The sequence below is a fragment of the Phocoena phocoena genome, chromosome 20, assembly GCF_963924675.1.
Source record: "Phocoena phocoena chromosome 20, mPhoPho1.1, whole genome shotgun sequence".
NCBI lineage: Eukaryota > Metazoa > Chordata > Mammalia > Artiodactyla > Phocoenidae > Phocoena > Phocoena phocoena.
In genome coordinates this window covers 9,403,511-9,430,444 of record NC_089238.1, presented here as the reverse complement: position 1 = coordinate 9,430,444, position 26,934 = coordinate 9,403,511, and the positions used below count along the sequence as shown (strand labels likewise).

The 26,934-nt window shown below is 54.7% G+C and overlaps 2 protein-coding genes across 2 annotated transcripts; one reads left to right on the top strand and one right to left on the bottom strand.

Annotated features, from left to right (window-relative positions):
- Positions 1 to 1,850: 1,850 nt before the first annotated feature.
- MEIOSIN (meiosis initiator) lies at positions 1,851 to 22,180 on the top strand. The gene is made up of 15 exons (XM_065898287.1): positions 1,851 to 1,921; positions 2,556 to 2,568; positions 2,919 to 2,987; positions 7,371 to 7,478; positions 13,051 to 13,162; positions 14,604 to 14,738; positions 15,621 to 15,866; positions 16,800 to 16,908; positions 17,742 to 17,842; positions 18,327 to 18,482; positions 18,903 to 18,976; positions 19,954 to 20,118; positions 20,195 to 20,430; positions 21,273 to 21,362; positions 21,964 to 22,180. Exons 1-15 carry the CDS (start codon positions 1,851 to 1,853, stop codon positions 22,178 to 22,180), a joined length of 1,902 nt encoding a protein of 633 aa, XP_065754359.1.
- Positions 22,181 to 22,779: 599 nt separating this feature from the next.
- SIX5 (SIX homeobox 5) lies at positions 22,780 to 26,934 on the bottom strand. The gene is made up of 3 exons (XM_065898930.1): positions 26,135 to 26,934; positions 24,343 to 25,145; positions 22,780 to 24,067 (listed from the first exon to the last, which is right to left on the bottom strand). The coding sequence occupies exons 1-3, from the start codon at positions 26,932 to 26,934 to the stop codon at positions 23,469 to 23,471; spliced, it is 2,202 nt and encodes a 733-aa protein (XP_065755002.1). The 3' UTR covers positions 22,780 to 23,468.

Sequence of the window (26,934 nt, the reverse complement as noted above, 5' to 3'; positions counted from 1 at the left end):
AGTTCGCTCTTGCTCTCCTCCTCAGGTCTCGCTCAGGAGCCTCGCGCCAAAGGGGATTCGCGTCCACCTCACGCTTGGAACGTGGTGGCTGAGGCCGGCCTGAGGTTCGCGCATGCAGCCATCCTACCGGGACCAGCACGAGACGCTGTCTGATCGGGCTCCCAAGTGTGGGGCTGGCGCAAAACCAGAAGGGGGCGGCTCACGCCATTGTGCACGTCCTGAGGCGGGTGCTGGAGGCCAAGGGGAACGGGTCGGGTGACTAGCCGGCCAGAGGAGAGCCTGGGGTCCACTTCGTGGTCGTGGCCTCCCTCTGGGAGTTTCAGACAGACGGGAGGGCGGGTTGTGCCTTGGGTGCCCGGGCCCTGGGGGAGGCAGGACCCGAGCAGCAGAGCCGGAGTTTGGGTTTGAGGCTGGGCCTAGGTTTGGGGATCCACGCTCAAGTTTGAGATACGAAGTCTCTGAATAGTGTTGGGGATTTGGGGGTCACAAGTTAGGATCTGGGGTCTCGGGATTTGTGTCTGGAGAGAACTTGTTTTGGAAATCTGAAGGTCTTGGGTTTTGTGGCTGGAAGCTTTCCTGTTGGAATCAGAGATCCTAGTCTGGGGATCTGGAAGTCTAGAATAGCATTTTGGGGGTCCGGGGTCTAATTTGGGAGGATTGAAGCTTCAGTGTAGATTTAGGGTCTAGAATCTCAATGTAGAGTATGAGGTATGAGATTTAGGGTCTGGAATCACAGTTTGGAACTTTGAGAATTGTTAGGGCCTGCAGTCCCCCACATTGAGTATGAGGCTTCAGTTTTAGAGTTTGGGTTTCAGAGTGGAACTCACGGGTGAGATCTCAGTTTAGGGTTGGGGGTCACAATTTGAGGGTCTGAAGTGACAGTTTGGGGATCTAGAGGTCTTTGTTTTAGGATCTGAGGTCAATTTGGGGGACTGAGGTTTGCTTTGGGGAGATTGGATTTCTTACTTTAGGGTTTGGGTTCTCAATATTAAAGTTTGTGGTCTGTGTTTTTTTTCTTTTTTTAATTAATTAATTAATTTTTATTTTTGGCTGCGTTGGGTCTTCGTTGCTGCACGTGGGCTTTCTCTAGTTGCGGCGAGCGGGGGCTACTCTTCGTCGCGGTGCGCGGGCTTCTCACTGTAGTGGCTTCTCTTGTTGCGGACGGAGCTTGGGCTCTAGGCGTGCGGGCTTCAGTAGTCGTGGCACCGGGCTTAGTTGCTCCAGGGCATGTGGGATCTTCCCAGACCAGGGCTTGAACCCGTGTCCCCTGCACTGGCAGGCGGATTCTTAACCACTGAGCCACCAGGGAAGCCCTGGTCTGTGTTCTTAATACTAGGATTGGGTTCATATTTGGAGATCAGAAATTAACAGTTTGGGGGTCTAGAGCATCTCAGTATTAGAGTTCAGGGCGTTTAGGTTTGGGAAGGCCTCCTTTTTATGTTCTAGGTCCTCACTTTGGGAGTTTAAAGACATAGTTTTAGTATTTAATATCACAGTTTAGAGATCTCAAGCCACAGTTTTCAGATGTGGTTCCCATTGCAGGGTCTGACATTTCACTGTTAAGACTGAAGTTCTGAAGTCAAAGTTTGGGAATCTGCTCCTTTTAGTTTTAGGTCTGGATCATGATTTCTGGGCCCCAATTTGCAATTTGAGATTCATGGACTTCAGTTTAGAGTTTGGGCATTTTAATTTGGTCTCTTGACCTGTGTTTATGGGGACTGGGGACTTATTTTGGGATCTCTGAGTGCTCAAAGGAGTATGGTGGGGGAAATGAGGCTGCCTGTCAAGCTGTGCATTCCTCCTGGAATCCCAGAGGTCACTAATAATTCTTTCTTTTCCCCTCTTTGCAGATGTGGGATTCCGGCAAGCACTTGTGTTTCCCTGAACAGCCCAGGACCAACTTCCTGGGTCCCAGGGACAGGTAAGTGTTCCCCGGCCCACCTCCCTTACAGCCCCAGCCACTCTGGTTGAATAATAGGAACAGTAGTGTTTACTGAGCATTTACTAGTTTGCCAGACTTTTTGCTAAGCCTTTTGTTTGTATAAAATCCTTTAATCCTTACAACAACTCCACGTGGAAGTAGGTGAGATATTACCGCCATTTCAAGATGAGAGAACTCTGAGGTAGTTGGCAAAGATCATCTCTAAGCCCTTGCAGGTTTTGACATCCTGATTTTCTTAAATGCCCTTCCTTCCTTTCTTTAATTCACATATTCATTTTGCCATCAAGCACCTACCAAGTGTCAGGAATCGTACAGAGGGGATTTTCCTAGCAGATTGAGGGTTGGATAAGATTTCTCCCTTCCTCCAAAGTCTGGATAAAGAAGAGAGCCAGAGTTCATCTTATTCCCCACTGTCTTCCCCAGTGACTTCCCGCCCACCTATGTCTTCATTTATTAACTCCAAAAATAAGTGTCTGCTTTGTTCAGGTTCTCTACTTGAGTACTGTGCTCAGAAGGGGCAAATGAAGAAAATGAAGAATGCCTCTCTCGCTTGCCTTTTCCTCCTGGAATTCCAGAGGTCACCAACAATGCATTCTCTTTCCCCCCTTTCTAGATGTGGGGTCTTTGTATTAATAAAGACTCTTAGTTGCAATTAACAGAAACCTAGCTAAAACTGGCTTATGCGTAAAAGGGGATTTATTGGTTCCTTTAAACAAAAAGTTCTGGGGCATCAGGCTTGGCTGGTTCTAGTTGAGGAGTTAAATGATATGGCCAGGAATCTGCCTCTCTTTGCTCTGCTCTTGTCTATGTTGGCTCTCCATTTGTGAGGGCAAGATGGCTCCCAGCCACTCCAGGTCCATATCCTGCCAACTTGACAAGCCTAGCAGAGAGTCTCTTTCCAGGATCCGTTGACTCTGATTAGTCAAGCCTAGGTTACAACGGCAGTCCTGAATCAATCACTTGACTTCTTGGCTAGACCTTGCTTCAGTGCTCCCTAGTGGAAGGGGAGGTTGGGGTCAGCTTCTCTGAACCATATGGACTGAGAGTGGGGAGGGATCATTCACCAAAGGAAACTATTACCAGAAAAGGGAGGAATTGGATGTCAGTCAACCAAAAACAACAGTTTTATCAACAGTAGTCATCCAGTACAATATCCCCACCCCATTCTCCAACATCCCTTATCCCTAAATCGTTCCAACAAATGACTGTCTACCTTCTGTCTTGAACTAACATTTCGTGAGCGCTCCCTATGTGTTAAACACCTTCTGGACAAGATCACACTTTCCAGCCACCTCCATTTTGTAAATGAATTATCAACAGGCTCAGAGAGATGAAAGCACTTGCCCAAAGTCACACAGCAAGTGGCAGAGCTGGGATTTCAACCAGATCTGTTTGCTTCAAAAGCTGAACCTTGTAACCAACTATTATGCTGCTTCTTGGGACTGCCCCCTGCTTTGTCCCACTTTGGGACAGCTCTTACTCTTAAGTTCCTGCACATGTTAAAGCAAATTAGGTCTGGGCCTTGGTTTTCCCATAGCTAATGTGAGAAATTTGGACTGGCTCTTGATTAAGGCTTCTTCCAGCTCCTGCATTAAAAACACATTAAGGAAAAAAAAAAAAAAAAAAAAAACACATTAAGGGACTTCCCTGGTGGCGCAGTGGTTAAGACTCTGTGCTCCCAATGCAGTGGACCTGGGTTCAATCCCTGGTCAGGGAACTAGATCCCACAGGCCGCAACTAAGAGTTTGCATGCCACAACTAAGGAGCTGGCAAGCCGCAACTAAAGAGACCACGTGCCGCAAAAGACCCAGAGCAACTAAATAAATAAATAAAATATTTTTAAAAACATTAAAAATTATAGTTTATGACAGCACTGGTATAAATATGAATATAATCCAAGTTGAATTATATTCATTTATTTCTCTTCTGGTTTTAAAAGAAATTAAATAAGCCCCTAAAAGTAGCACCAGCCCTAGGCACTGTGCTTACGCTACCTGATGGATAAGTCAGTCTGGGATATAGCAATAAATAAAAGAGACAGGGCTTCCCTGGTGGCTCAGTGGTTGGGAGTCCGTCTGCCGATGCGGGGGACGCAGGTTTGTGCCCCGGTCCGGGAGGATCCCACGTGCCGTGGAGCGGCTGGGCCCGTGAGCCATGGCCGCTGGGCCTGAGCATCTGGAGCCTGTGCTCCGCGGCAGGAGAGGCCACGGCGGTGGGAAGCCTGCGTACTGCAAAAAAAAAAAAAAAAAAAAAAAAAAGAGACAAAAATCTCTCTCCTTATGTTTATATTTATAAGAAAGAAAGAGAGAGAGAGAGAAGGAGAGGAAGGAAGGAAGGAAAGAAGGAAGGGAAGGAAGAAAGAAAGATTTCAGATGCTGATAAAGGATATGGGGATGTGACCAAGAATGTGCTTATTTAGATCAGGTAGTCAGGAAAGACCTCTAGGGAGATTACATTTAAGCTAAGCGCGGAATGGCAAGAAATCAGCCGTGTAAAAATCGGGGCAAAAGAACATTCCAGGTGGAGGCAACGGTAAAGGCCCTAAGGCAGAAATAAACTTGGCAGTTGAAAGAAGCAGAAAAAGACCCATGTGGCCGGAGCTGGCCTGTTCCCCACAGAATCAGAGGGCGGAGCTGGGATTAGTGGGTGAAGATTAAACAGACTCTGGGGAAAGAACTTGGCTGAAACCAAAACCATCCAGCCAGGAAAGGAGCAGCCTTGAGAGCGAGTGCCTAGTTCCCTGAGGCCCCTGTGAGCAGAGCCCCAGGTCACACCTCTTCAGGACCGCTGCCCAAGAGCGGCCAAGATTTTGCATTTCCTAGTCACCCTTTTTCTCCCTCCAATTTTTTTTTTTTTTCCCTGGGACTCCTGTGTTTGTGCAGAAGGCTCTCTCAGTGCTTTGCAAAACCCAGAGGAAACACCCAGGGACTAGTTGATATGAAACCCTTTTTCTCAGACATGGTCAAATAGCACCTTGAACTTAAATAGACCTGGATACTTTTTCTTCCTGGCTTTCTGTGCTGTTTCTCTTTGGAGTTTCTAGGGAGTCCTCTAGAACAGCAGGAAAGTTGCATGCAGAAAATAAATATCAGGGCCAGGTAAGCCTACCCAGTGTTTCTCCACGGATAGAAACCCAGCACCCATCCTTGCCCCTCGAAATTATGGTTTCTATCAGGAAAGAACTAGAGACCAATTGGTGGTTTTGCTTTTCTTTCATTCCTTCATTCAGCTGACTAATACGTATAGTCTCCTCTACTCGTGGTGGTTCTGGGAGGGTGCACTAGAAATGCCATCCCCTGCAGAAAACACGTTAATGCTTCCCGTTGGGCTTCAGATAAAGGCAAAACTTCATACTGTGAGCCTGTAAGACCCATAAGACCCTGCGTCATCTGGCCCCTACCTCGTCCTCCAGCCTCATCTCACCCCACAGGACTCCTTGCTTTCTGTGCTCCAGACACTTCAGCTTTATTTCCTCTGACTTCTCCATGCTCCCTCTATCTGAAACATTCCCTCTCCCCCTCCACTGATGCAGCTCCACTCATCCTTCAGAGCAGCTTCTGGCCAGGTTTCCTTCCTCTGGAAAAACCTCACAGGTTAGATCAAAACCACCTATCACAAGTTTCCATAACACCGAGCAGCACCTCTCCTTTGTCCCCAGGAGGGACATGTGATTCATGCAGTCACAGAGCCCTGAGCTTAGAAGAGCCCAATGCTTGGTTTAATGCTCTGCTCTCACCATCCTGAAATTCTTCACTTTTTTTTTTTTTGGCCAGACCGTGCGGCTTGCGGGATTTTAGTTCCCAGACCAGGGATTGAAGCCGGGTCCTCAGCAGTGAAAGTGCAGCGTCCTAACCACTGGACCACCAGGGAATTCCCAGAATTCTTAATTTCTGAACAAGGGGACCCACAGTTTCATTTGCAATGCCCCCACCCCCAGCAAATTATACAGCTGGTTCTGGTCCTAGTTGCCATTTTATGTTTATTTGTGTGACAATTTGATGAATGACTTTATCCCCGACTGCATTGTAGGCTCTAGAAGGGGCTGTAGTTGTTTTATAGTCTTTTGTCCCTGTCACCGATCACACTTCCTGGCACATAGTAGGGGCTTACTAAGTAATTGCTGAATGAATGAGCGAGAACGATTCTTTCAGGACTTCAGAGTTGGGTTAGGGAGATAAGTGTCTCCCACACTGCTCCCCCATGTCCTCGAGGGCAGGACAGTGATTCCTCTCCCTTTCCACAGTGTCCAGCACAGGGCCTGGCAAAGAGGGGGTGTCAGTTCGTGGGTCTGAGTAGGAACCAAAGATACATCTGTAATCAAGGAAGTGTTTTGGGCTGGGCAGTGCTGCAGGTGACACAAAGTGTTGTGGACATTCAGAGTCGGGGAGAAAAACAGGGGAGGTCGGGGGAGGCTTCCTCGGGTGGCAATTGAATCAGGCCCTGAAGGAAGGTGAGACAAGGATTGGTGGAGACGAGGTGTTTGGGCCTTCCCAAAGAAGTAGCAGGAGTAGTGGCAGCGGTGTGTAATTTGGGAGAGAGACTCCAACGTCTTTGTGTCTCCATCCGTCAGGAGAGAGGGGTACAGGTGTGCGTACATGGATATATTATGAATTATGGATTCAGGGATTAGATCCTGGAAGTTCTGCATCTGCTCAGGAGTCAACTTCTTTCATGCCCTTATTTATTCAATCATTTAGCAAATAGGCGATGACTTCCCGCAGTGTGCCAGACCCTGTTCTAGGTGCTGGAGATACAGCGGTGCCCCCTACTCAGCTCTCACCCAACTGCAGGGACCAGAGAAATGCATGAGCACAGGGGCAGGGGGACCTGAGCAGAGATACCTCACCTGTCCTGTGGAGCTGGGGTCCATTGATGGGAGAGAACGAAAGGAAGTAAGAGATGAGACCAGAAGGGTCAGGCGGGCCAGGCCATGGGGGGCATTATAAGCCATGTTAAGTAAGGGTTTAAACTTGATCCTTCATAATGGGATGGCATTGAGAGGTTTGAAGTGCTTATTAAGTAACTAATGTATTCAGTCCTATTGGTAGCCCTCTGCCTCTGAAAGAATATCCTCATTCCTTTTGCACAGATGAGAAAACCATAGGCAGGTTTGTGTTTCAGAAAGATCACCGTGACTCTTGTAGAGAGTGTGGCTTGGAGGAAGCCAGATGGAAGGCTGGGAGAACTATGTCAGCACATGGACTAGGGCAGGAGCGAGGGGACGGAGAGAAGGGATTGGAGGAGGAATGGGCAAGATTTGGTGACTGATTGGACCAGGGGATGGGGGAGAGTGAGCAGTGCAGACAATGCCCAGGCTTCTGTCTTGGGTGCCTGGGGCAGGGAGCTTCTCTGAGCTGGGGAACGCTGAGACAAGCGGTCTGGGGGGTCAGATGCCAAATTCCATTTTGGATGTCCTAACCCAAACCAGCTCTTGCCCCAAAACAGGAGGGCGAGTAAAAACCACACCAACAAACTGCAAGAGCTGGCATTGCTGCTACCTGTGGCCCTGAGGACCAGTACCAAGAAGCTCACCAAGGTAAGGGGGCTGAAGGAGATGAGGTGGATTTGGGAGGCAGATCTGAACATATCAGCAATCGGGTTGACCTCCCTTGTCCTAGGAAACCTAGACAGACCCACCCAGTGACAGCACTGACATGGCAATGGTCCTGACTGGGAATTTCTGGGAGTCTGTGATCCCATGACTAGAAGCCTGGGGGATTCTTTCCTGCAAAGGAGGCAGGGGGAATTGGGAGGGGAAAAATAGGCAAGGTGCTGGGTCAAGGTCATCCCTCTGGGGGTCACACCGCCTGCATTTGAGCCCTCCAGCCCCACACCTGCAGAACTCTGGGCAGCTCGCTAAGGTTATCAGCCTCTCAAGCCTCAGGTTTCCCAGCTATAAAACAAGAAAAAAATAACTCCTCCTACTCAGCGATATTGTGAGACCAAAGTGACATGATAGCCATGACAGGGCCTGAATAAATGTCGGTTCCCTTTCCGGGTGCCTTCTTTTGTGACTTTGTGGGGATTGTCTCCATGAGGTAGGGATAAAGCTTCTCGGTGCCTCCCCAGTGGCCACTCAATAAATGTTTATAGTGCTGAGCTAACACTTGCTCCCAGGACGAACAACTTAATATGAGACTCAGAGATCTGGAAGGTTTGGTGTGATGTTTTCTTGCTATAGTTTCTCTCATTCAGTCCCTCATTCATTCATTCATCAGCCATTTATGGAAAGATTGTCAGATGTCAGAAGCTGTTCAACCGGCAACAAGGGGAAGCAAAGAAATTTGAAACCCAGCCCTCCTCCTCTGAGAACTTAGAATCTGGTCAAGAAGATAAAGATTTAGGGACTTCCCAGGTGGTCCAGTGGTTAGGACTTGGTGCTTCCACTGCTGGGGCCTGGGTTCGATCCCTGGTTCAGGGAACTGGGACCCTGCAAGCTGTGTGGCACGGCCAGAAAGAAAAAAAAGAGGAAGATTTGAACGCACAATAACTGATCCGACCTAGAATGTTATACTTGCCTTCAGAGAGGTTCCGGGCAGCGGGTGTTTGGGAGAGATTTGCCCGACCCTAACCCTATCCTTCTCCCTGCCAGCCACAGCCCATCCATCACCAGATCACGCTGCTTGTCTCTCCTAAATCCCTCTTAATTGTAGGTGCTTGTATCAGTTTCCTGTGGCTGCTCTAATAGATTACCACAAACTTAGTGGCTTAAAACAACACAACTTTGTTCTCTCAGAGTGCTGGAGGTCAGAAATCCAAAATCAGTCCCACTGGACTAAAGTCACGGTGTCAGCAGGAGGGTCCAGGGGAGCATCCATTTCCTCTCCCTTTGCCAACTTCTAGAGGCCGCCTATGGTCCTTGGCTCACAGCCCCTTCCAAGCCAGCAGCGTAGCATCTTCTAGTCTCTCCTCTACCTCTGCTTTTGTCGTCATTTCGCCTTCTCTGCCTTTGACCCTCCAACCTCCTGTTCATAAGGACGCTTGTGATTACACTGGGCCCACTCAGACAATCCAGAATAATCTCCCCATCTCAAGATCCTTAACTTCATCACATCTGCAAAGTCCCCTTTGTCATACATGGCAACATATTCACAGGTCCCGGGGACTAGGACGTGGACGCCTTTGGGGGAGACATTGTGCAGAGCACGACAGTGCTCAAAAAATATCTGAGGGATTTTGCCCTCTGTCCTCCAACATTTGAGTATCTGGTGTGCGTAGGCACTATAAGTTCTTGTCGGGCAAGGCAGAGATGACTGGGACACAGCCCCTGCCCTGGAGGAATGACAGTTGAGTCAGGGCACAGGCAGCATTTCATGACTGACTAGATGACCACATCTCTTCGTGGAATCCTCCCCAGGCCTCAGCCCACTTTCTTTACCATTGATTCTCTGCTGTCTTAATAATCCCACTTCTTCCCCATCTTCATCCTCCCTTAAATTCATTCCTGGGCCCCCTGCTCCATGTATGTACAACCAGTGTCCCACTCAGTCCCCAGCCTCCTACCAGACCAGGCTGCCTGACATGCATCATCACAGCTCGTCCAAGGGCTGTGTGACGTGCTCAGTCCACTGCTGAATAAACTGTGGGAGCTATTATGCGTTGTTTTGCCCGTGTTTGAGGTTTAGGCTTCAGCTTAGGCCCGTGGTATCCTTCCTCACCATCCTGGCTGATTAAGTGCCCCTGCCCCATGTGGTCCGTGACTTCCCATCCCTCTGACCATCACAGCCCTCTGCTCATTACTGTGATTGTTTCCATTTCTCTGATTCCCTTTATCTTATTTTATTTTTTCTAATTTTATTTTTGGCTGCATTGGGTCTTTGTTGCTGCGCGTGGGCTTTCTCTAGTTGCAGCGAACGGGGGCTACTCTTCGTTGCGGTGCACGGACTTCTCATTGCAGTGGCTTCTCTTGTTGCGGAGCATGGGCTTTAGGCACGTGAGCTTCAGTAGTTGTGACGTGCGGGCTCAGTAGTTGTGGCTCGCGGGCTTAGTTGCTCCGCGGCATGTAGGGTCTTCCTGGGCCAGGGCTCGAACCCGTGTCCCCTCCATTGACAGGTGGATTCTTAACCACTGCGCCACCAGGGAAATCCCTCTCTGATTCCCTTTAGATGAAGGGTTCTGCAAAGGTAAAAACCATAATGGATGAATCTCTATCCCCAGCACCCCAGGGCCTAACACAGAGCAGATAACAATAACAGTTGCTCCCCATTGACTGAGAGTTCTAGGTGTCAGACAGTGGATGCCAAGCTTCTTATATACATTTTCTCTCTCTCTCTTTTTTTTTTTTGAGATGGCTACTTTATTTATTTATTGGCCATGGCATGAGGCATGCAGGATCTCAGTTCCCCAACCAGAGATGGAACCCGCGCCCCCTGCAGCGGAAGCGCTGGAGTCTTAACCCCCGGACTGCCAGGGAAATCCCTACATTTTCTCATTTAATCCTCCCCCCAAGGCTTGTGAGATGAGTATGAGTATACTCATTTTTTGGTTCGAGGAAACAGGAGCACAGAGGGGTCATGTTGTCCAGAGAGGCACAGCTGGCCAATGGCAGAGTGAGTCAGATGTGTCTCACTCCAAAGGCTCACACCCTCCACCACTCTGTCACTCGATGCTCGATAGATGTTTGCTGAATGAATGAATTTCCCTCTGTTGAGACAGTTATAGTTTGCATCGATCTTACCTTCAGGAAGTCTCTGGGATTTGAACCTCTGGTGTAGCCCCTGAGCTAACCTTCCCAAAGTTTCAATTACCAAGCTTTCTTTCTGTCCTGAAATCTGAGTTGATGCCCAGTTGCCTTCTGCATAAAATCTTTGTGCTAGTAATAATAAGTGACACTTTATATTGCTTTACAGTTTACAGAGAATTAGCTTAGTGAACGCCCACCATGTGCCAAGCCTGGTGTTGGAGATACTAAGCTAAAAAGACAGGATTTGCTCTTGAAAAACTCATGGTCTATTTATACAAAGATAGAAAAGGTCTTTTTTTTTTTTTAGTAAATTTATTTTATTTATTTATTCTTGGCTGCATTGGGTCTTCGTTGCTGTGCACAGGCTTTCTCTACTTGGGGAGAGCAGGGCTACTCTTCGTTGCGGTGAGCGGGCTTCTCATTGTGGTGGCTTCTCTCATTGTGGAGCACGGGCTCTAGGCACGTGGGCTTCAGTAGTTGCGGCACGTGGGCTCAGTAGTGTGGGTCACGGGCTCAGGAGTTGTGGGTCACGGGCTCTGTAGTTGTGGGTCGCAGGCGCTAGAACACAGGCTCAGTAGTTGTGACACACGGGCTTAGCTGCTCCATGGCACGTGGGATCTTCCCGGACCAGGGCTCGAACCCGTGTCCCCTGCATTGGCAGGCGGATTCTCAACCACTGTGCCACCAGGGAAGCCCCCAAAGGTTTCTATTTAATCCCTTGAGAAGCCGATGAAGGTGTTCGTTCTCATCCAGATATCAACTAAGCATTTATTGGACAACTGATTTATCAGGCTCTGTGCTGGGCGATTTCACACACACTAATTTATTTCGTCCTAATGATAATCCTCTGAGGCTGAATGAATATCCTCGTTACCATTGCACAGATGAGAAAACCGAGGCCCAGAGAAGTAAAATAACCCGCTCCCAGTGCACAGCCAGTAAGTGGCAGGTTGGAGCCAGGCCCCAAACCAATAATCTCTTGGCTGTGTCACGTTATTCCTTAGTTAGATTGTAGCTTCCTTCCCTGGATCAGGTTAAATAAGTTCAGTGACTGTATTATATTTTATGGAACGATTTCACATAAGTCACCTCTTGAGACCATCCTTTTTTAAAATTAATTTTTATTGGAGTATAGTTGATTTACAATGTTGCGTTAGTTTCTGCTGTACAGCAAAGTGAATCAGTTATACATATACATCTATCCACTCTTTTTTAGATTCTTTTCCCATAAAGGCCATTACAGAGTATTGAGTAGAGTCCCCTGTGCTATACAGTTGGTCCTTATTAGTTATCTACTTTATATATAGTAGTGTGTATATGTCAGTCCCAGTCTCCCAATGTATCCCCCACCCCCCCAGACCATGTTTCCTGATTTGGGGTTGGACGATTCCTGCTAACGGTTTTGTTGTTATTCTGGGGATCCAGTTCAATCCAAAAAATATTTATGGGTGTTCTTCCTTCACCAGGCTAACTCCTTTCAGTCTTCAGTTTAAATGCGGCCACTTGAGAGAGGCCTTTCTGGACACCCAAGTCTAATTTCAGAGTCACCTGTTATGCTCTTTTATTCATAATGCTTATCACACACTTGATAATTTTTTATGAATTATGAGTTTATTAAGGTCCGCTGCCCTCCCTGGATTGTAAGTTCCATGAAGGCAAACAAAAGTGTGTCTAGTTCACCCTTCCACATGGCTCTTAGTGGGTAGTATCTTTTTTAGCTTAGTGTCTCCAATACCGGCCCAGCCAGTATTTGGTGGCTGGTTGGGGGATGCCCGCTGATGCTGTGGGGAAGAGGCGTTCCTTCAGTGATAACTAAGTCACCGCTCGATTCTGTGTGCTTGGGGTCCAGAAATCAATTATCTACAGTCTGTACCCTCAGCTAGTTCAAGGTCAATGGGAGAGAATGATACATAAACAGATAATTATGAAACACTGTGGCAAGTGCCTTGGTGGAAACAGGCCCAGGGTTTTACAAGAATGCAGAGGAGGCACATCTGACCCAGCCTGGGTGAGGGGTCAGGAGGGCAGGAAAGCTTACAGAAGGGGAGAACGCTGTGCTGAGGCTCAAAGGAGGAGAAGCCAGGGAGGGAGTCTGTGGGGAGAAGAGGAGGGCTTTGCGTGTGCCAAGGGCCAGTGGTGGGAAGCTGAGCAGTATGTGTCCCCAAAACTGGACCAGGAGGCAAGCAGGCCTGGGTTCAGATCCCAGCTCTGCCACTTCCTCTCTGTAACCCAGCAAGTCCCTTTAACGCTCTGGGCCTCCGTTTCCTTAGCTGTAACCGCCGGCTTGCTGGGCCACAGTGAGGACTAAAGAGCAGAATAGGAACCTGTCTGCCAATGGGGGGATTGTTGGGGCAGGGCCCCCGGCCGCCAGCGGCCTCGCGTCATCGCAGGCCCCCGCTCAGCCCTGCCTTTCTTCTGGGGGCAGAAGGAGATCCTGCTGCACGTCCTCTACTACATTCACTACCTCCAGAGAAAAACCGATGCGGCCAAGGCCTTGCTCGAATTCCACACCACCGATGGGAACGGAGGACGGGGGGGTAAGTACGTTCAGCCGACGTTTCCCAGCGCCTGCTACGTGCCAAGCATTGTCCTGGCTGTCAGGGACGCTGAGTGACTTAGACTGGTCCAGTCCTTCCTGGATCTCACAGCCTGTCTCACGGGACAAGTCAGAGGGATGTCCAAAGTGCTGTGACCCCAGAGGAGGGTGTCTGGGAAGACTGTGGCGGGAGGGGCCTCGGAGCTGGGCCTTCGAGGACAGGGAAGGGGGAACCATGCCAGGCAGAAGAAACAAGGTGAACAAGAGTCTGAAGGCACGAGAAGACACCTGTGGGACGTCCGGGGACAGGCAAGCAGTTGGGTATGACTGGAGGGGTCGTGTAGCACCCAGATGATGTGCGCAGGCTCCTGAGCCAGGTCCCAACTCGGGCACGGTCCTATCAGCTTCTGATAGGGACGTGGGATTCCAGAAACCTGTGGGTGACCTACACTGCTCTGTGCCTCAGTTTCCTCATCTGCAAAATGGACCCATACCCCCTTTCTGTGTTTGTTGTGAGGATTGAATGAGTTAATACATGTAAAGAGTGCTGTAACACAGCGCCTGGAACAAGCCAGTCATCCCATGCCGTGTGTGCCGGCTGCTGTGGTTACTGGTGGGAGGAATACACGGGCAAGAGGGGTAGAAGATGAGGCAGGGACGAGATTCTGAAGGGCCTCAAGCGCCTGGCGGAGGAGGGAGATGAAGAAGATGAGAATTACTGAGGCCTTTAAACCAGAGGAAAGCCATGATCAGAGTTTCTTTGAGGAATAGGTGCCTGACATCTAGCATGGGGACTTGCTATTAAGTAAGAAGCTGGAGTGGGGGAGATGAGTGAAGATACTTTTAGGGGTGATCTGGATGGGAGATGATGAGGCCAATGTAGCACCGTAGCTGAGGGTGTAGACAGAAGTAGGTAAATTTGGGAGTATTTTTTTTTTGCCATGCCGCACAGCATGCGGGATCTTAGTTCCCCGACCAGGGGTCGAACCCATACCTCCAGCCTTGGGAGTGCAGAGTCTTAACCACTGGACCGCCAGGGAAGTCCTTGGGAGACGTTAATGAGGAAGAGTTGAGAGGCCCCGGGCCACCCAGAGTGGGTGCTGGAGCCCCTACCATCTTGAGGAGGCTGGAGGAAGAACTGATTTGGGAGGCGGAAGACGGGGAAGCATCTGGGAAGTGCTGGGTCTGTCTTTCCTCTCAGCCGAGGCCTGGAATGGCCCTGAGGACAACTGAGTTCTCACCTGTATTTCTGCCGCCTGGCTACACAACCTCAGCCAGGTCCCATCTCCTCCCGGGACCTCAGTTTCCCCATTTGTAAAGTCAGTCTGGGGACCGTGGCAGCCTCCCTGCTCCCTGTCCATCATGAAGTGCTGTCCAGAGGCAGCATTCAGGATGGATAAGGGTGAGGGCATCTGACCTGCCTCATTCTCCGTCCTGCACAGGGCTGGGTTGGAAGCCGGCCGCAGGCCCAGCAAAGTGGAGACACTCCACCCCGTCCAGCACCCCACACTCTCATGAGTCCCATCTTTGGGGAGGCTGCCAGAAACCTCGGAAGAAGAAGCCGGCCCAAGCATCAGGTACAAGCCGTCAGTGGGGACAGAAGAGGGTGCAGGGGTCAGATGGGAGCGGGTCTCCTTCTCCAGGACCGTCCCCACTCCCGGGAGGCCCAGTCGGCAATCCTGAGCCCTTGACAAGGCTCTGGATTCAGATGTGCCTGGGTTCAGCTGTGGTGCCTCCTCTTCCTAGCTCTGAGGCCTGGGGGTGGGTCACTCTTCTCCTGTGAGCCTCAGCTTCCTGGTCTGGAAATTGGAGGGCCTGCCACAGGGTGGTCCTCAGATTAGGAGCCAGGCGCACGCCACTCAAGCAGTGCTTAAGTGATGGGGCACATGGCCAGTGCCCAGGAATGGAAGCTGCTGTCAGCATTTATCATCCCTCTGCCCAGTCATCCATCCCCAGGCCAGGGCAGCAGGGAGTGTGGGGTGACAGAAGGACCCCAGTGCGGGAGGCAAGTGTCCCAGGTCCCACCTCAGCCTTGCTACTAACACTACCTGTCCCTTCCCCTTTTCGAGCCTCCGTTTCCATGTCCTTAAAAAGGGAGTTGGACCTAATCAATGATTTCCAGCTCTGGCTGCACATCTGAATCACTGGGGTGCTTTTAAAAATGCCCATTACCTGTGCCTCACACCCAGAAAGTCGGGCTTCAGTGATCTGGGTGGAACCTGGGCATCAGTATTTTCAGAGCTCGCAAGGTGATTCTAACGTGTGGGCAGGGGAAGGGGGTGTCCGACTAGGTGGTCTTTAACTGAGGATCTGGGCCTCTCCGGGAAGGACTGAGTGACCAGGCCAGACAAAGCTTTGAAGCAGGTTATTGGGCCCAGAGCAAAGACCCCCACCTCAGCCACCCTCCGGTGACAGTCAGGCCCCCAGCCCTGTCTGACGCCATCTCTCTGCTCTCCCAGAACGCCAGACCCGGGCCCAGAACCCTCGTCGCTGTCTGGCCCTGGACCAGCCTGAGAAGCAGGTGACCCCATCCCCAGACCAGAGAGGAGGAAACATGGTGGCGACCATCACCCCTCCAAGATGCCTCGACTCCTGCAGTCACCCCAAGGCTGTGTCATCCCTGTCTCAAGGTGACAGAAAGGGAGGAAGATCCTGGCTGACACTGCTGCATATGGCTGAGAACAGCGTCCACTGTGACATCTCAAGTTGGTGTCTTTCCTCTCCACTAACTTAACCACTCGTTTATATACCACTTGTCGGGCACCCTCGACGTCCCAGACACAGTCCTAGTCGCCAGGGATTCTACAATGGAATCCCTTCAGGCTCTGTTGGGGGTGTAAGCAGGGGACAGGGTCACAGAACTGGAGGCAAGAGCAGGGCCGCCTCGTGAGCCTTCCTTCACTTGAATCAGCCAGACAGACGCTCTTGTGAATCCCCATCCCTTTGCCAGCTTGCAAAGGTGTGACACCCCCAGGAGATACGGGCGCGACTGGAAGGCGAGGCCTCAGGTCATCCTATTCCTCTGTCTGTTCCTTCAGCCTTTCCTCCCAGAGCATCTCCTCTGGGCCAGGCCACGTGAGCGGTGCCGGTGACAGTCCAGTGAAGAAATCCCACGCTCTCACTTCCTGGGGTCGCCCAGGAGGCTGTGGGAGCCCCAAGGAGGCGCCTGACCCACCTGGGGAAGGAGGGTGTCCCAGATCTTGAGCTAATCTTGTGACCTTGGGCCAGTTACTTGATATCTCAATGCCTCAGTTTACTTAACTGTAAATGGGTATTATAAAAACCGTACCCTTTGGTAAGGGGCTACCGAGTAGTATGTAAAACTTAAGATTAAAACCGTGCTGCCTTGGTAAGCACTATATACTTGTTTGCTCTCGTCATCTTCATCATCATCATTCTGCTTAAGGATTTTATCTTCCTTACAGCTTCTGATAGGGACGTGGGATTCCAGAAACCTGCAGGTGATTCAGGGAGCCCCCAAACCTCACACAGAGGCCCCAGAGCCTGAGGTTTTGGCTGGGATGGGGGGAGGGATAGGCTGTGGCATACCCCAGCACCTCTCCGTCCCTGCCTCTGTGAGTCCCAGGATTTGGGCCAGACACAGGAGTGACCATCCTGACTTGCCCCACCCCCCGTAGGCTGCTGTTGCAAAAACAGTGCCCAGGATGCGGGGCCTTACCCTGCCTTCGAGGCCCAGCAACGGGTTGAGAGGATCCATTTTCTCAACAGGACCCAGCCCCGTCCCAGGTAAGGGAAGCCCAGGGATGTGAGTGGAAGAGGCTGAGGCGTTTGGTGGGATTGGCTAAGGCTTGGTGAGAAATGGGGTCAATCACCACCCTTGACTGGAATCTGTGGAGTGAGCACCTCTGAGGGCCTAGCTTTGCGTCAGGCATCGTGAGCTCGAGGGAAAGCCTTGCTTCCTACGTGTTGACCAGGGCCGCATCCTCTCCCTGCCTCCCGTCCCGCCCTCTAGCCTGTCCCCAGTAGTCACCTGCATGGCTTCTCTAACATACAAGACCTTGATCATGTCAGTTTTTGGCTTTAGGCTATTCCCTCCTGTTGGGTAGAGCCCAGATACCTTAATTAGCATTTGAGACCCTCTCTGGTCCCAGCTCACCTTGCCAGCCCCCTTTCCTGCTCCTCAACTGCAAACCTTACCCTTAACACCACCAAATATTCACCACTCCCTGCGGGAGCCAGGCCCATGTCCCCTCTGGGCTTCTCACCCTTTGTTCCCTCTTCCTGGAAGCTTGATCCCTTTGTCCACCTGGAAAACTACCCATCCTTTAAGCTTAGCTCAGCTCGGTCCTCCCTCCTGCCCTGCCCACCGTCTGTGTCCTCCTCAAAGCCTCATCACAGCTCTGCCCCCGTTTAGTCAGCTCTGATTACAGCTGGCCTCTCCTTATAAGCCCTGAAGCTCCTTGAGGGTGGGCACCCCCCAGCGGCCGGCACGGAGAGATCCCTGTCTTAGTCCACAGTGGGTGACACTGAGACACCCAAACGGGAAAGGGCTCGCCCCAGGGCCCACGGTGTTCCAGCCCGGGGCTCCAGGTCTGCCTCTTCAATTCCTCCTCTTGCAGGCAGAAGCTGGTGTTGTGCGATTACAGCGAGGAGGTGGACAAGGAGTCCCCAGATGCTGACCCTTGGCTTCCTGCCTGGACCCCAAAGGGCAGCGCCCATGGTGACTGAAGCTCTGTCTGTCCTCCTTGTAGCCTGGAGTGGGGTCTTCTTGGTACCTTCCTTCTGAGGATGTCTGTGGAAGGGGGGAGAGCGGGAAAGGGATGGATGTCCACTAAGCACAGGGATGGCAACACACAGCCTGCCCATTGTCCCTGAGCCATCAGTTGCCATGGAAGACGTTGCTGATCAATCATTACTCTTTCAGTTGATACCAGACACTGCCTCAGAATCTTTCTTAACACAGAGCTCCAGGTAGCTAAAGTCAGTCTATTGGATCTGGCACATGATGATACTGATTTTTTTCCTGGCCATTCCTAACAAGATGCCAGGCACCGTGCCTCTTAATTTCCTCTTCCAAGCACTCACCACAAGGAACTGACAGTCACCTTTCCCCAGTGTCTGGCACCATCCGCTCAAAGCCAGCTGCTGTGCTGGGGGAGATGGCAACCTCTGACACACCCTCGAGCCTGATATTTCCTTTTCAGGGAGCCCACTCGCCTTGGGGCCTCCCCAGATTGACAAGTGGAATGCGACAGGTCACCGGAGCGAGATCCTAGGGCTCAGCCCCTCCCTCTTCAGCTCCCCGGGGAAACTGCAGCCAGATCAGATCCTGGAGGATGGCACCAAGTACCTGACCCAAGGTGAGCACCCAGGGCTGGACCTGATACTTGGTTCATTCAGAAAAAACACCTGCAGTGACACCCACCAAGTGTGCAGCCCTGTGCTGGCAGTGCTGGATAACCAGGGATGAATCCCACCCAGGATGAATCCCATCCCAGCCCTCAAGGAGCCCACAGCCTGGTGGGGAGCAGCCCCAGGCCAGCGTGGCGCGTGGAAGGCTCCAGGAGCCTGGAATAGGGATCCACTCACTCTGCCCAGGTTCGTGGTTCCCCACGGGAGCTGGCCTGTGAGCTGGATTTGGACTTGGGGCAGAAGATCCCAAAGCCAAAGACAGAGAAGGGCACTCCGGCTAGCAGGGGTGGCGGGACAGAGGCACGGTGCCCTGAGAGAGGTGTTTCTGTCCCAGCCACCCCTCTGGTCTCCCTCCCCGCCCCCGACAGCTCTCTTTGAAGAAGTAGTCTTAGATCCTGCGTCTTCACCTTCTGCCTGCACGCCTGAGGGACCACAGAAGAAGGTAGGTGTCTGCCCATGCATCTGTCCACACACACGTCCATCCTTCTCTCCACCTGCTTGATCCACTCATCCGTCCCCTCGACCTTTCAGCTCCTCCCCCACTCACCTGTCCATCCATCATGCTTCTCCTCATCCTTCCAGAGACTCATCCACCATCTGTGCCCTCACCTGCCTGCCCGTCCTTTGAACACTCCCTGCTGGCCACCAGGCGCCCTGCTCTGTGCTGGGCCCTTAGAATGAACCAGACACAAAGGATAAAAGCTGAAAGCTGCCAGGTGCCCAGAAAAGACCCCACATAATTTTATGACTGCTCTATGAGTCAGGCTCTCTTGTGAACCCATTTGACAGATGAGGAAATTGAAAACAGCCGGTGACCCCCAGGATCCTCAGTTGGAAAGAGCCTCCTTCCCAGGCCCCCGGGCTGATTTCTGTAGCACCGTCTGCTCCAGCAGTTCAACGTCTGACTGCCAGAGGGGCAGTCCCAGCTCCGGTCCCCAGTGTGTGGCCCCCTCCAGTGTGTGGGAAGGTGGCCCCCTGCCTCAATGAATAGCCGAATCTGCTATAGAAACAAAAATAGACACCTTTAGCGGAGCTCTTGGGAGTGCAGCCACTGCACCAAGTGCCTCTCGGCCTTGCAGAGGATGTGTAGTGACACCATCTGTGCATGAAACTGAGGCTCAGAGGAGTTAAGACTTGCCCGGGGCATCACGGCTACTTTGCAAGGTGGTAAACTGATGGGATTGAGAGAGAGTGCCCCAGAATAGGAAGCAGAAGACCCCCATCCACCTCCTCTCCAACCCCCTGTGGAAACTGGGGAAACTTAGCTTGAATTTCTGAGGAGGCATCTGGAGGCTGTTTTGAGCCTGAGCTGTTTGTGATGATGCTCGTGTGACCTCCTAGGAAAGCAGTGAGTGGGGGCCATGAAGGGACAGCACTGTCCCCCTCCGTCTCCTCCCATCTTTCTCCTTCACCCCCCAGGACACACCCCCTGAGGCCCCCGAAGACCTTCCCGACTCCCACAGCTGGTGCCAGTCCTTGGTCTCGCTGGACCACTGCTACCTGTCGCTGTGTGAGAACAGCAAGGTGCTGTGCAGCCCCAGCTCGGAGGACACGGACACAGACTCGGTGTGGAGGCAGCAGGAGGTGAGGGAGACAGAAAGCCATCCGCCTGGTCAGTCCGCGTCTCCTGCCCGCCCTCACCTCTCTGTCTCCCACCCAGGATGTTCAGGCCAACGTCGAGAGCCTGCAGTCCTCCAGCGATGAGGATGAGAACTATACGTGGACCCCCACCCAGCGGGCCTCAGCCCTGCCCGCAGCCGGGAGGAAGGGCAGGGTGGTCGGGGGCCTTGTGAAGCCCAAGGAGAGCAAGCAAACCCCCTGCCCCACCCAGATGAAGAAGAAGTGTGTCAACGGCTTCATCATGTTCTGCAGGATGAACCGGAAGCAGTACATCAGGTGGGAGGGCGTCCTCTTCAGCCCTGATTGGGGCCCTACCCCACTGTCCATCCACCCGCAGAGCATGCCACCCACTGCTGCCGACACATTCCTCAGCCACGCTCTCCCGGCCTCCCCCTGGCCCCGTGGCACTGGTCAGGGCCTGTGCACTGCAAGCAGTGAAACTCAGCTCAGACTTAGGAAAGATAGGAAACTAACTGGCTTGAATTAATTAATATAATGAACTAATTAATATAATTAATTAAATTTATATAACCTGAAAAAAGAGGAGCCACCTTCAGACATGGTTGGTCCTTGGGCTCAAAGGACGCTGCCCGGGATCCTTGTCCCCCTCCACTCCGCGCTCTGGGTTGGCTTTGTGCTCCATCACGCTGGGCTGGGCTGGGGCAGGCTCTCCCGCAGGAGCTTCAGGCTCGCGTCCTGTCTCCTGTCCCAGCAACCCTGTGGGAGGAGAGCTCCTCGCTTCTAAGATTTCAAGCAAAAGTTCTTGGGGCCGACTTGATATGATCTATCAGGCGCCTAGCCCTGAACCGATCTTGCCAGTCTGCAGCCTCCGTGGAGAAGAGGTGGTGCTGATATTGGAGCAGCGGATACAGGTCCCAGGACACGGGGTGGCCCCTTTCCAGCCACCATTTAGTTCAGCTCCCTTCTTTGCCACCTCTGCTCCAGGGGGCGCGAAAGGAGGCATCTTTCAGGGCAACACGGAAAGATCCGAGTTCTCAGCTTTGGAAAGCTGTGGCTCTGAGAGGGCCAGGGACCCTTGTGTGGTCACACCGTTGGCCTTCGCCCAAGCCAGGCGAGGCTACAGGCCTCTCCTCACCTCCTCCTCCCTCCTGCCCCAGAGCCCGCCCTGGGACCGCATCCACGACTGCCACCAAGGAGCTGGCCCACCTCTGGCGGATGATGACCCTGAAGGAGCGGAGACCATATTGGTGAGAAGCCCCTGCCCAGAAGGTGTGGGTGGCGGAGGCGAGGCCCCTGCTTCTCATCCTGCTCTGATTTTCAGAGCCTTGAGCTCTGTGATGTTGGAAACAGGTTGGGAGTTTCCTCGGGCAGGAGATTTGGGTGTCACGAGCTCTTATGAAAGAGTTGGGGTGACAGAAGCAGAGCAGCACTCTACCCCTGCCTGTAACTTCGAAGGGCAAACAGCTCAATTCTGGATTTGGACCCCACTGCCCTAAATTTCCTTTGCCCTCTCTGCCACAGGGAGTTTCTCAGAGCAGAAAGCTGGGTCTTAACTTCCCTGTCGCTTGGTCTTCTCCTTCTCTTCCCCTCTTGATGCCCTCTCCCTCCTGAAACCCTCTCCTCTCCACCTGCCCAGCTTGTAACTGGCCCCGGAAACACACGTGCACGTGTGCAGATGGTGACAGGTCCTCACGGGAGCCAGTGGCTCCCCCGCTGGGGCCAAATAAAGCCCTGGACGCCCCCTCAGCCCAGGCCCTGGTCACTGCTGGGGCCAGAGCACTGGGGGTGGGACAGAGATGGTCGGGAGGCGACCGAGGAACCCTGCCCATCCTGCCACCTCTCTCCCAGCACCAAAGCGCGCAGGTTCAGTCGCCGGCACAACCGGATCGTGAAGAAGGTCAGCTCCAGCAGCGAGGACGAGGACTGGGAGACCCCTAAGCCCTTCTACCAGCTGCTGGCTGAGAAGGCCCGCCGCCCCCATACCGCGCGTGAGGGCAGCCTCACCCCCTCCGCCACTGCCTCGCAGCTCCTGCAACCGTGGTCTGAAACGAGGCGCCGGTGGTGAAGAGGTTGTCTCGTCCTGGGCATCACCGCCGCTAGTGCAGAGCCCCTCAGTCAGGCACCCCCAAGTTGGGAGGCGGCTATTTATTGACCCCGGTGCTTTGTGCGTTTGCCTCCGTACGGGGCAGCCAGAACTTCTCCAGCCCGGGGTCAGCAGGCGTCTCACAGCCCCTTTCACGCCTGGCCTGGCCTATCAGAGGAGCCGCAGGTGGGGAGGAAGGACCCCCACCCCCACCCCGCCACCCCCAACAATGAAATGCAAGTCTGTCCTTTGCCCAGCCCAGAATCAAATGCTTTCACCCAGTTGTACCTCACTCTATGCCTCCGGCCCTGTTCTATTTATAGTTCTATTTATAGATTATTTATTGTTTTTAACTAAATAAAGTGGAAACTGTTACCAGCAAGAGACAGGGCAGGGCCCCTGGTCTCCTGCTTTCTCAGCTCTGCTCACGGCAGGCACCTTCTCAAGCAGCACCACAAATCTGACCTCCAACCCTGTTCCCCCTGAGAACATCTGGTCAGAAAGCCAGAGTCTCAAGGTGAGCTTTTTGTGGTTCAGCTTTTCCTTGGGCAAAAGCCGTTGGAAGATAGCCCACACCCCCCGAGGTTCTAATTGTCTGTTAACTTTATTTTAATTGAAATGAAGGCATAACATGTCCTAGAAAAATAAAGATTTAGGATATAAACTAGACACAGGGGTCAGGGTTGGCCCGAGGGTCAAGGGATCTTTGGTCTGGGGCTGGACGTGCTACTGAGGGCTCTAGTCCAGGAGGAGCTAACGGAGGACCCTGGCCCACAGACCACACACCCGCATCCCTCGTGGGCAGGAAGGGCCCGGCGGGGAAGGTCCATCAGTCTCCGGGCACAGGACTGCCCGTCCTCCACCCTCGGATTCCCGAGCAGTTCTGGGAACACTGGATGTCAGTGGAACTATTAATAGTGTTTCAGGGAGCGATAGGGAGAGGGCTCAAGGGGGTTGGAAATCCAGCCATTCGGCAGGGCTTTCAGCTCACAGCTAGTACCAGGTCGAGGGGGGCAGAGCCCCTGAGTCAGGAGCCCCAGATCTCCCCATGTAGATCAGGAGGCAGAGCAAGGAGAGGGCTGTAACAGAGGAGGCGTCCCGTCAGAGGACGTTGCCCCGGACAGAAGTGGGCCTCCAGGGCGTGGAGAGGTTGAGCGGCCGCGGGGAGGGTGTAGTGTGTGTGGATGGCAGCCGTCTTCGTGTTTGAGAGGCTCCCTCCTCCCCGCTGTCCTCGAGCACCATTGTCATGGGAGGCCACGGGGCCGGCGGGTCACAGTTCCAAGGGCTCTTCCACAGGCACCGACTGTAACTGGGTCAGGACCTTGGTCTCCACTTCCAGCCCCTCGTCAACCTCGCCCCCCGCCGTGGCCCCCAGGAGCAGCCCCTCGGGGTCAGGGTCCGGCAGCCTCAGCACCGTGTGGGGGGCCTGCGTCCCCAGCCCTTTCTCTGCCTCTAGCAGCCCCTCAGTGCCGGCGCTCAGTTCCAGCCCGGCTGGCCAGATGGGCACCGCTGCAGGCGACAGCAGGAGCCCCTCGGGCGGGGGCGCCTGGAAGCCGGGCAGGAGGCCGGAGGAGTCTGGGGAGAAGGGCAGACTGGCGGCGGCCGGGGCGGGGGGCGGCTGCGCAGACAGTGCGCCTAAGGCGTGGGCCTCCGGCAGAGCGGGGCTGGGGGCCACCGGGAGGGCTCCTTCGGGGACTGAGATGGCTGCGTCTGGCTTCAGGGGCAGGGCCAGGCTGGGGGCCGGCGACAGGACCTGGGAGACCAGCATGCTGGTGGGGAAGGTGGCGGTGAGGATGATCTTGCCCTGCTGCACGGCCACACCTGTCACGATGGGGCTGCCAGACACGGGGTTGGCCAGCAGGAAGTTTCCTGTGGGGAGAGGAGAAGGGCCAGGCGCAGAGGTGAAGAGTTCGCCGCTGGAGAGCAGGCAGGGAGATCAGCCAGAGGCAAAAGGAGCCCCTTCAGGGTCAGGGTGAGGCCAAGTCTGCGTGGCTCGAGCCTCAGGGTACTGCCTGGCACGGGAGGGTCTGGGACCCACCCGGGATGAGCTCCCCACTCCCCACTGTTGCCCCAGGAAGCCCACTGACAGCGCCATCCCTCCCTGAGGTAACTGTACCCCCCGCCCAGCCACCAGAAAGGGGTACCTGGGGCAGTGGCCGAAGGCAGCTGCAGGGCAGTCACGCCCACCCCAGAGTTTATCAGGTGCACGTTGGCAGGGCCCGGGGCAGCTGCCACCTTCACGGGGCTGCCTGGCCCAGCTGCCAACAGCTGCAGTGGCCCCACAGCCTGAGGCAAGGTCACCACCTGGGAGGTGGGCACCACCTGGGGCAGGTTCAACAGTGGGGAGGTGGGGCCCAGGCCGGCAGGGTAGCCAGGGGGTGGGGAAAGTGGCACCACTTGTGGAGCAGCCACGGAAGTCACTGGTCCTGGGGGTAGAGGAAAGGTGGCAGCCGGCGGGGGGCCAGGCACCACTTGGGGCAGAGGCCCTGGGACCTCCTCTCCAGGCGGCCCTGAAGCAGCCACCTGGGCCCCCTTGGTCTCAGGGGCTTCAGGCTGAGCCTCCTCCAGGCGAACCTCCCCAGTCTGAGGGTCCAGGACCAGGGAGGTCTTGCCCTCGCTGGCCCCCTGGGGGCTGGGCTGCGGTGCAGGGGCGCCCCCGCCCCCGCCGAGCAGCAGGGGGCCCAGGCTGGAGGCCTCGCCCAGGGCCAGGCTGTTGATGATGACGGGGCTCCCATTGAGGAGCACCGCTGGAGAGCTGCCAGCGGCCAGGAAGCTCCCGTTCACCAGGATGGAGGAGGAGGCGGGGCACGGCGCGGGAGGGGCGGCCCCGGCCAGGAATATGGAGCCCTGGGCGGGGGCCTCGGCCGCCACTGGAGCCGCCCCCCTCTCCAGGTCCTCAGGGCTGCGGCTGGACTCGTCCTCCGTAGTGGGGTTCCCATCAGATTCGCTGGCCGGAGAAAGGATTGTGAGTTGTGGTCCCGAGTGCTGTGTTTCTCCGCTGGCCAGCCCGATTCCTGCACGGAGCCGGCTGCAAAGTGCTCGGAGGAAGCACAAGCCGCCCACTGCCTCCCCACCTTTCCCCAGCCCAAGTTCCTGTGCACCATTTCAGGGGGTTATGAAACCTCCTCTCTGAGACCACCCAAGGGCCCCAGGGAGGAGCCTCTGCAATACCACTGACTAAAGGCTCAAGCTTGCCGCTTTGCGGGGGAGGAGGCCCTCCTCTCCCAACTCCTCGGCCTCAGGGCCCCGGAGGCTGAGCAACCAGGCTGCCTGAAGTCTCCTGAGTCGGCCTGAAAGGAGCCGAGTGGCTTTGGAGAGAGTAAGGAGGTAGCCGCCCGCTCAGTTCCCGGTGCCCTCCCCCGACCCCCCTCCTCCCCGGGCGTCTGAGGAGTAGGAGGCCGACGCGCAGGGTGGGAGGAGAAGGGCTTGGGTTACAGGGAAACCGGAGCTGGGGAAGGTTCACGTTTCACAACAAAGACAGAAGACGGACCACGCTGTTTGGGCCCTGAGGGGGGGCGGGAAGGGGGGAGGTGAGACCGAGCAACGGTCAGGGAGGGCCTGGCCGCGAAGGGGACTGAACAAGCCCCTACGCCCGGTGGGGAGGACAAAGGCCCCTCCTCCTTTCCCGCAAGCCCTCATTTTCTCACTGCCGCCCCGAGTCTAGCCGCGGACACGGATGGGATCTGGGACGGAGCCTTGAGTGGAGCAGAGAGAGGCGGTCTCCCGGCCTCCGCGAGAGGAGCATTGGTGTCCCGGTGTCTGGGAGAGCCGGGGCGCGTGCCCGTTCCATGCACACGGATTCCCCGCGCTCGGCTGGCGCCTGAGGGTGTGAGCGAGGGGTGTCCGAGGACAACAGGCATTGGGGGGGGGGGGGCTGGGGCTGGTGGATGGCACGTCTCCGGGAAAGCGGGACTGGCGCCGCCCGGGTCCCCTCACCTCTTGCAGGGCGCGCCGCCGCCTCCCCCGGTCCGGTCGCGCTGTCGTCGGTTCTTGAACCAGTTGCTAACCTGCGTGAGCGAGAGGCCGGTGAGCGTGGCCAGGCGGCGCTTCTCGTCCGGCGTGGGGTAGCGGTTGCCGCGATAGCAGGCCTTGAGCGCGGCGCGGGACCGCTCCTTGAAGCAGTAGACGGTCTCTTCGCCGTCCCAGATGGTCTTGGGCAGCGGGAACTTCTTGCGCAGACGGTACTTGTCCACCGCGCCCAGCGCGCGGCCGCGGGCCCGTTCGGCCTCGTGGTAGCGCGCGCGCAGGTAGAGGTCCTGCAGAAACGCGTGGTGGGCGGCGGGGAAGGGGCGGCTCTCGAGCAGCCGGTAGAGCTCGGCGTACTCGCCCCGCTGGAAGGCCACCAGGGCCCGAGCGCGCAGCACCGGATCGCTGCCACGTAGGCGCTCGGCCGGGGGCAGTGCGCCCAGGAAACGGCTCAAGCGGCCGGCGTGGCCCGCCTGTAGCAGCGCCTCGCACACGCACGCCACCTGTTCCGGCGAGAAGCGGAGACCCGTGGGCGGATCGGCAGCGGCCTCGGGGGGCGACCCGGGTACGCCCGGGGATCCCGGGCCCTCCACTTTCACCGCCGCTTCGCCCGCCCCGGCCCCGGCCGCCGCCGCTGCCTCACCCTCGGCCGCCTGCAAAGTCTGCAGAAGCTGGCGCGCTTCCTCCTCCTCCTCTTCGGTCGCCGCCGCCGCCACGGCCTCCCCCCCAGCCGCCGGCCCCGCGCTCGGCTCCGCAGGCAAGGTAGCCAT

Bases quoted from the DNA above. Each gene is read 5' to 3' on its own strand.
- MEIOSIN (XM_065898287.1), top strand. From the start codon at position 1,851: ATGTGGGATTCCGGCAAGCACTTGTGTTTCCCTGAACAGCCCAGGACC. The intron at 15,867-16,799 runs GTTGGTGTCTTT...CACCCCCCGTAG, and splicing joins CGTCCACTGTGACATCTCAA to GCTGCTGTTGCAAAAACAGT. The intron at 17,843-18,326 runs GTGACTGAAGCT...TTTCCTTTTCAG, and splicing joins CCCAAAGGGCAGCGCCCATG to GGAGCCCACTCGCCTTGGGG.
- SIX5 (XM_065898930.1), bottom strand. From the start codon at position 26,934: ATGGCTACCTTGCCTGCGGAGCCGAGCGCGGGGCCGGCGGCTGGGGGG. The intron at 25,146-26,134 runs GTGAGGGGACCC...TTCTCCGGCCAG, and splicing joins GGCGGCGCGCCCTGCAAGAG to CGAATCTGATGGGAACCCCA. The intron at 24,068-24,342 runs GTACCCCTTTCT...CTCTCCCCACAG, and splicing joins GCCTTCGGCCACTGCCCCAG to GAAACTTCCTGCTGGCCAAC.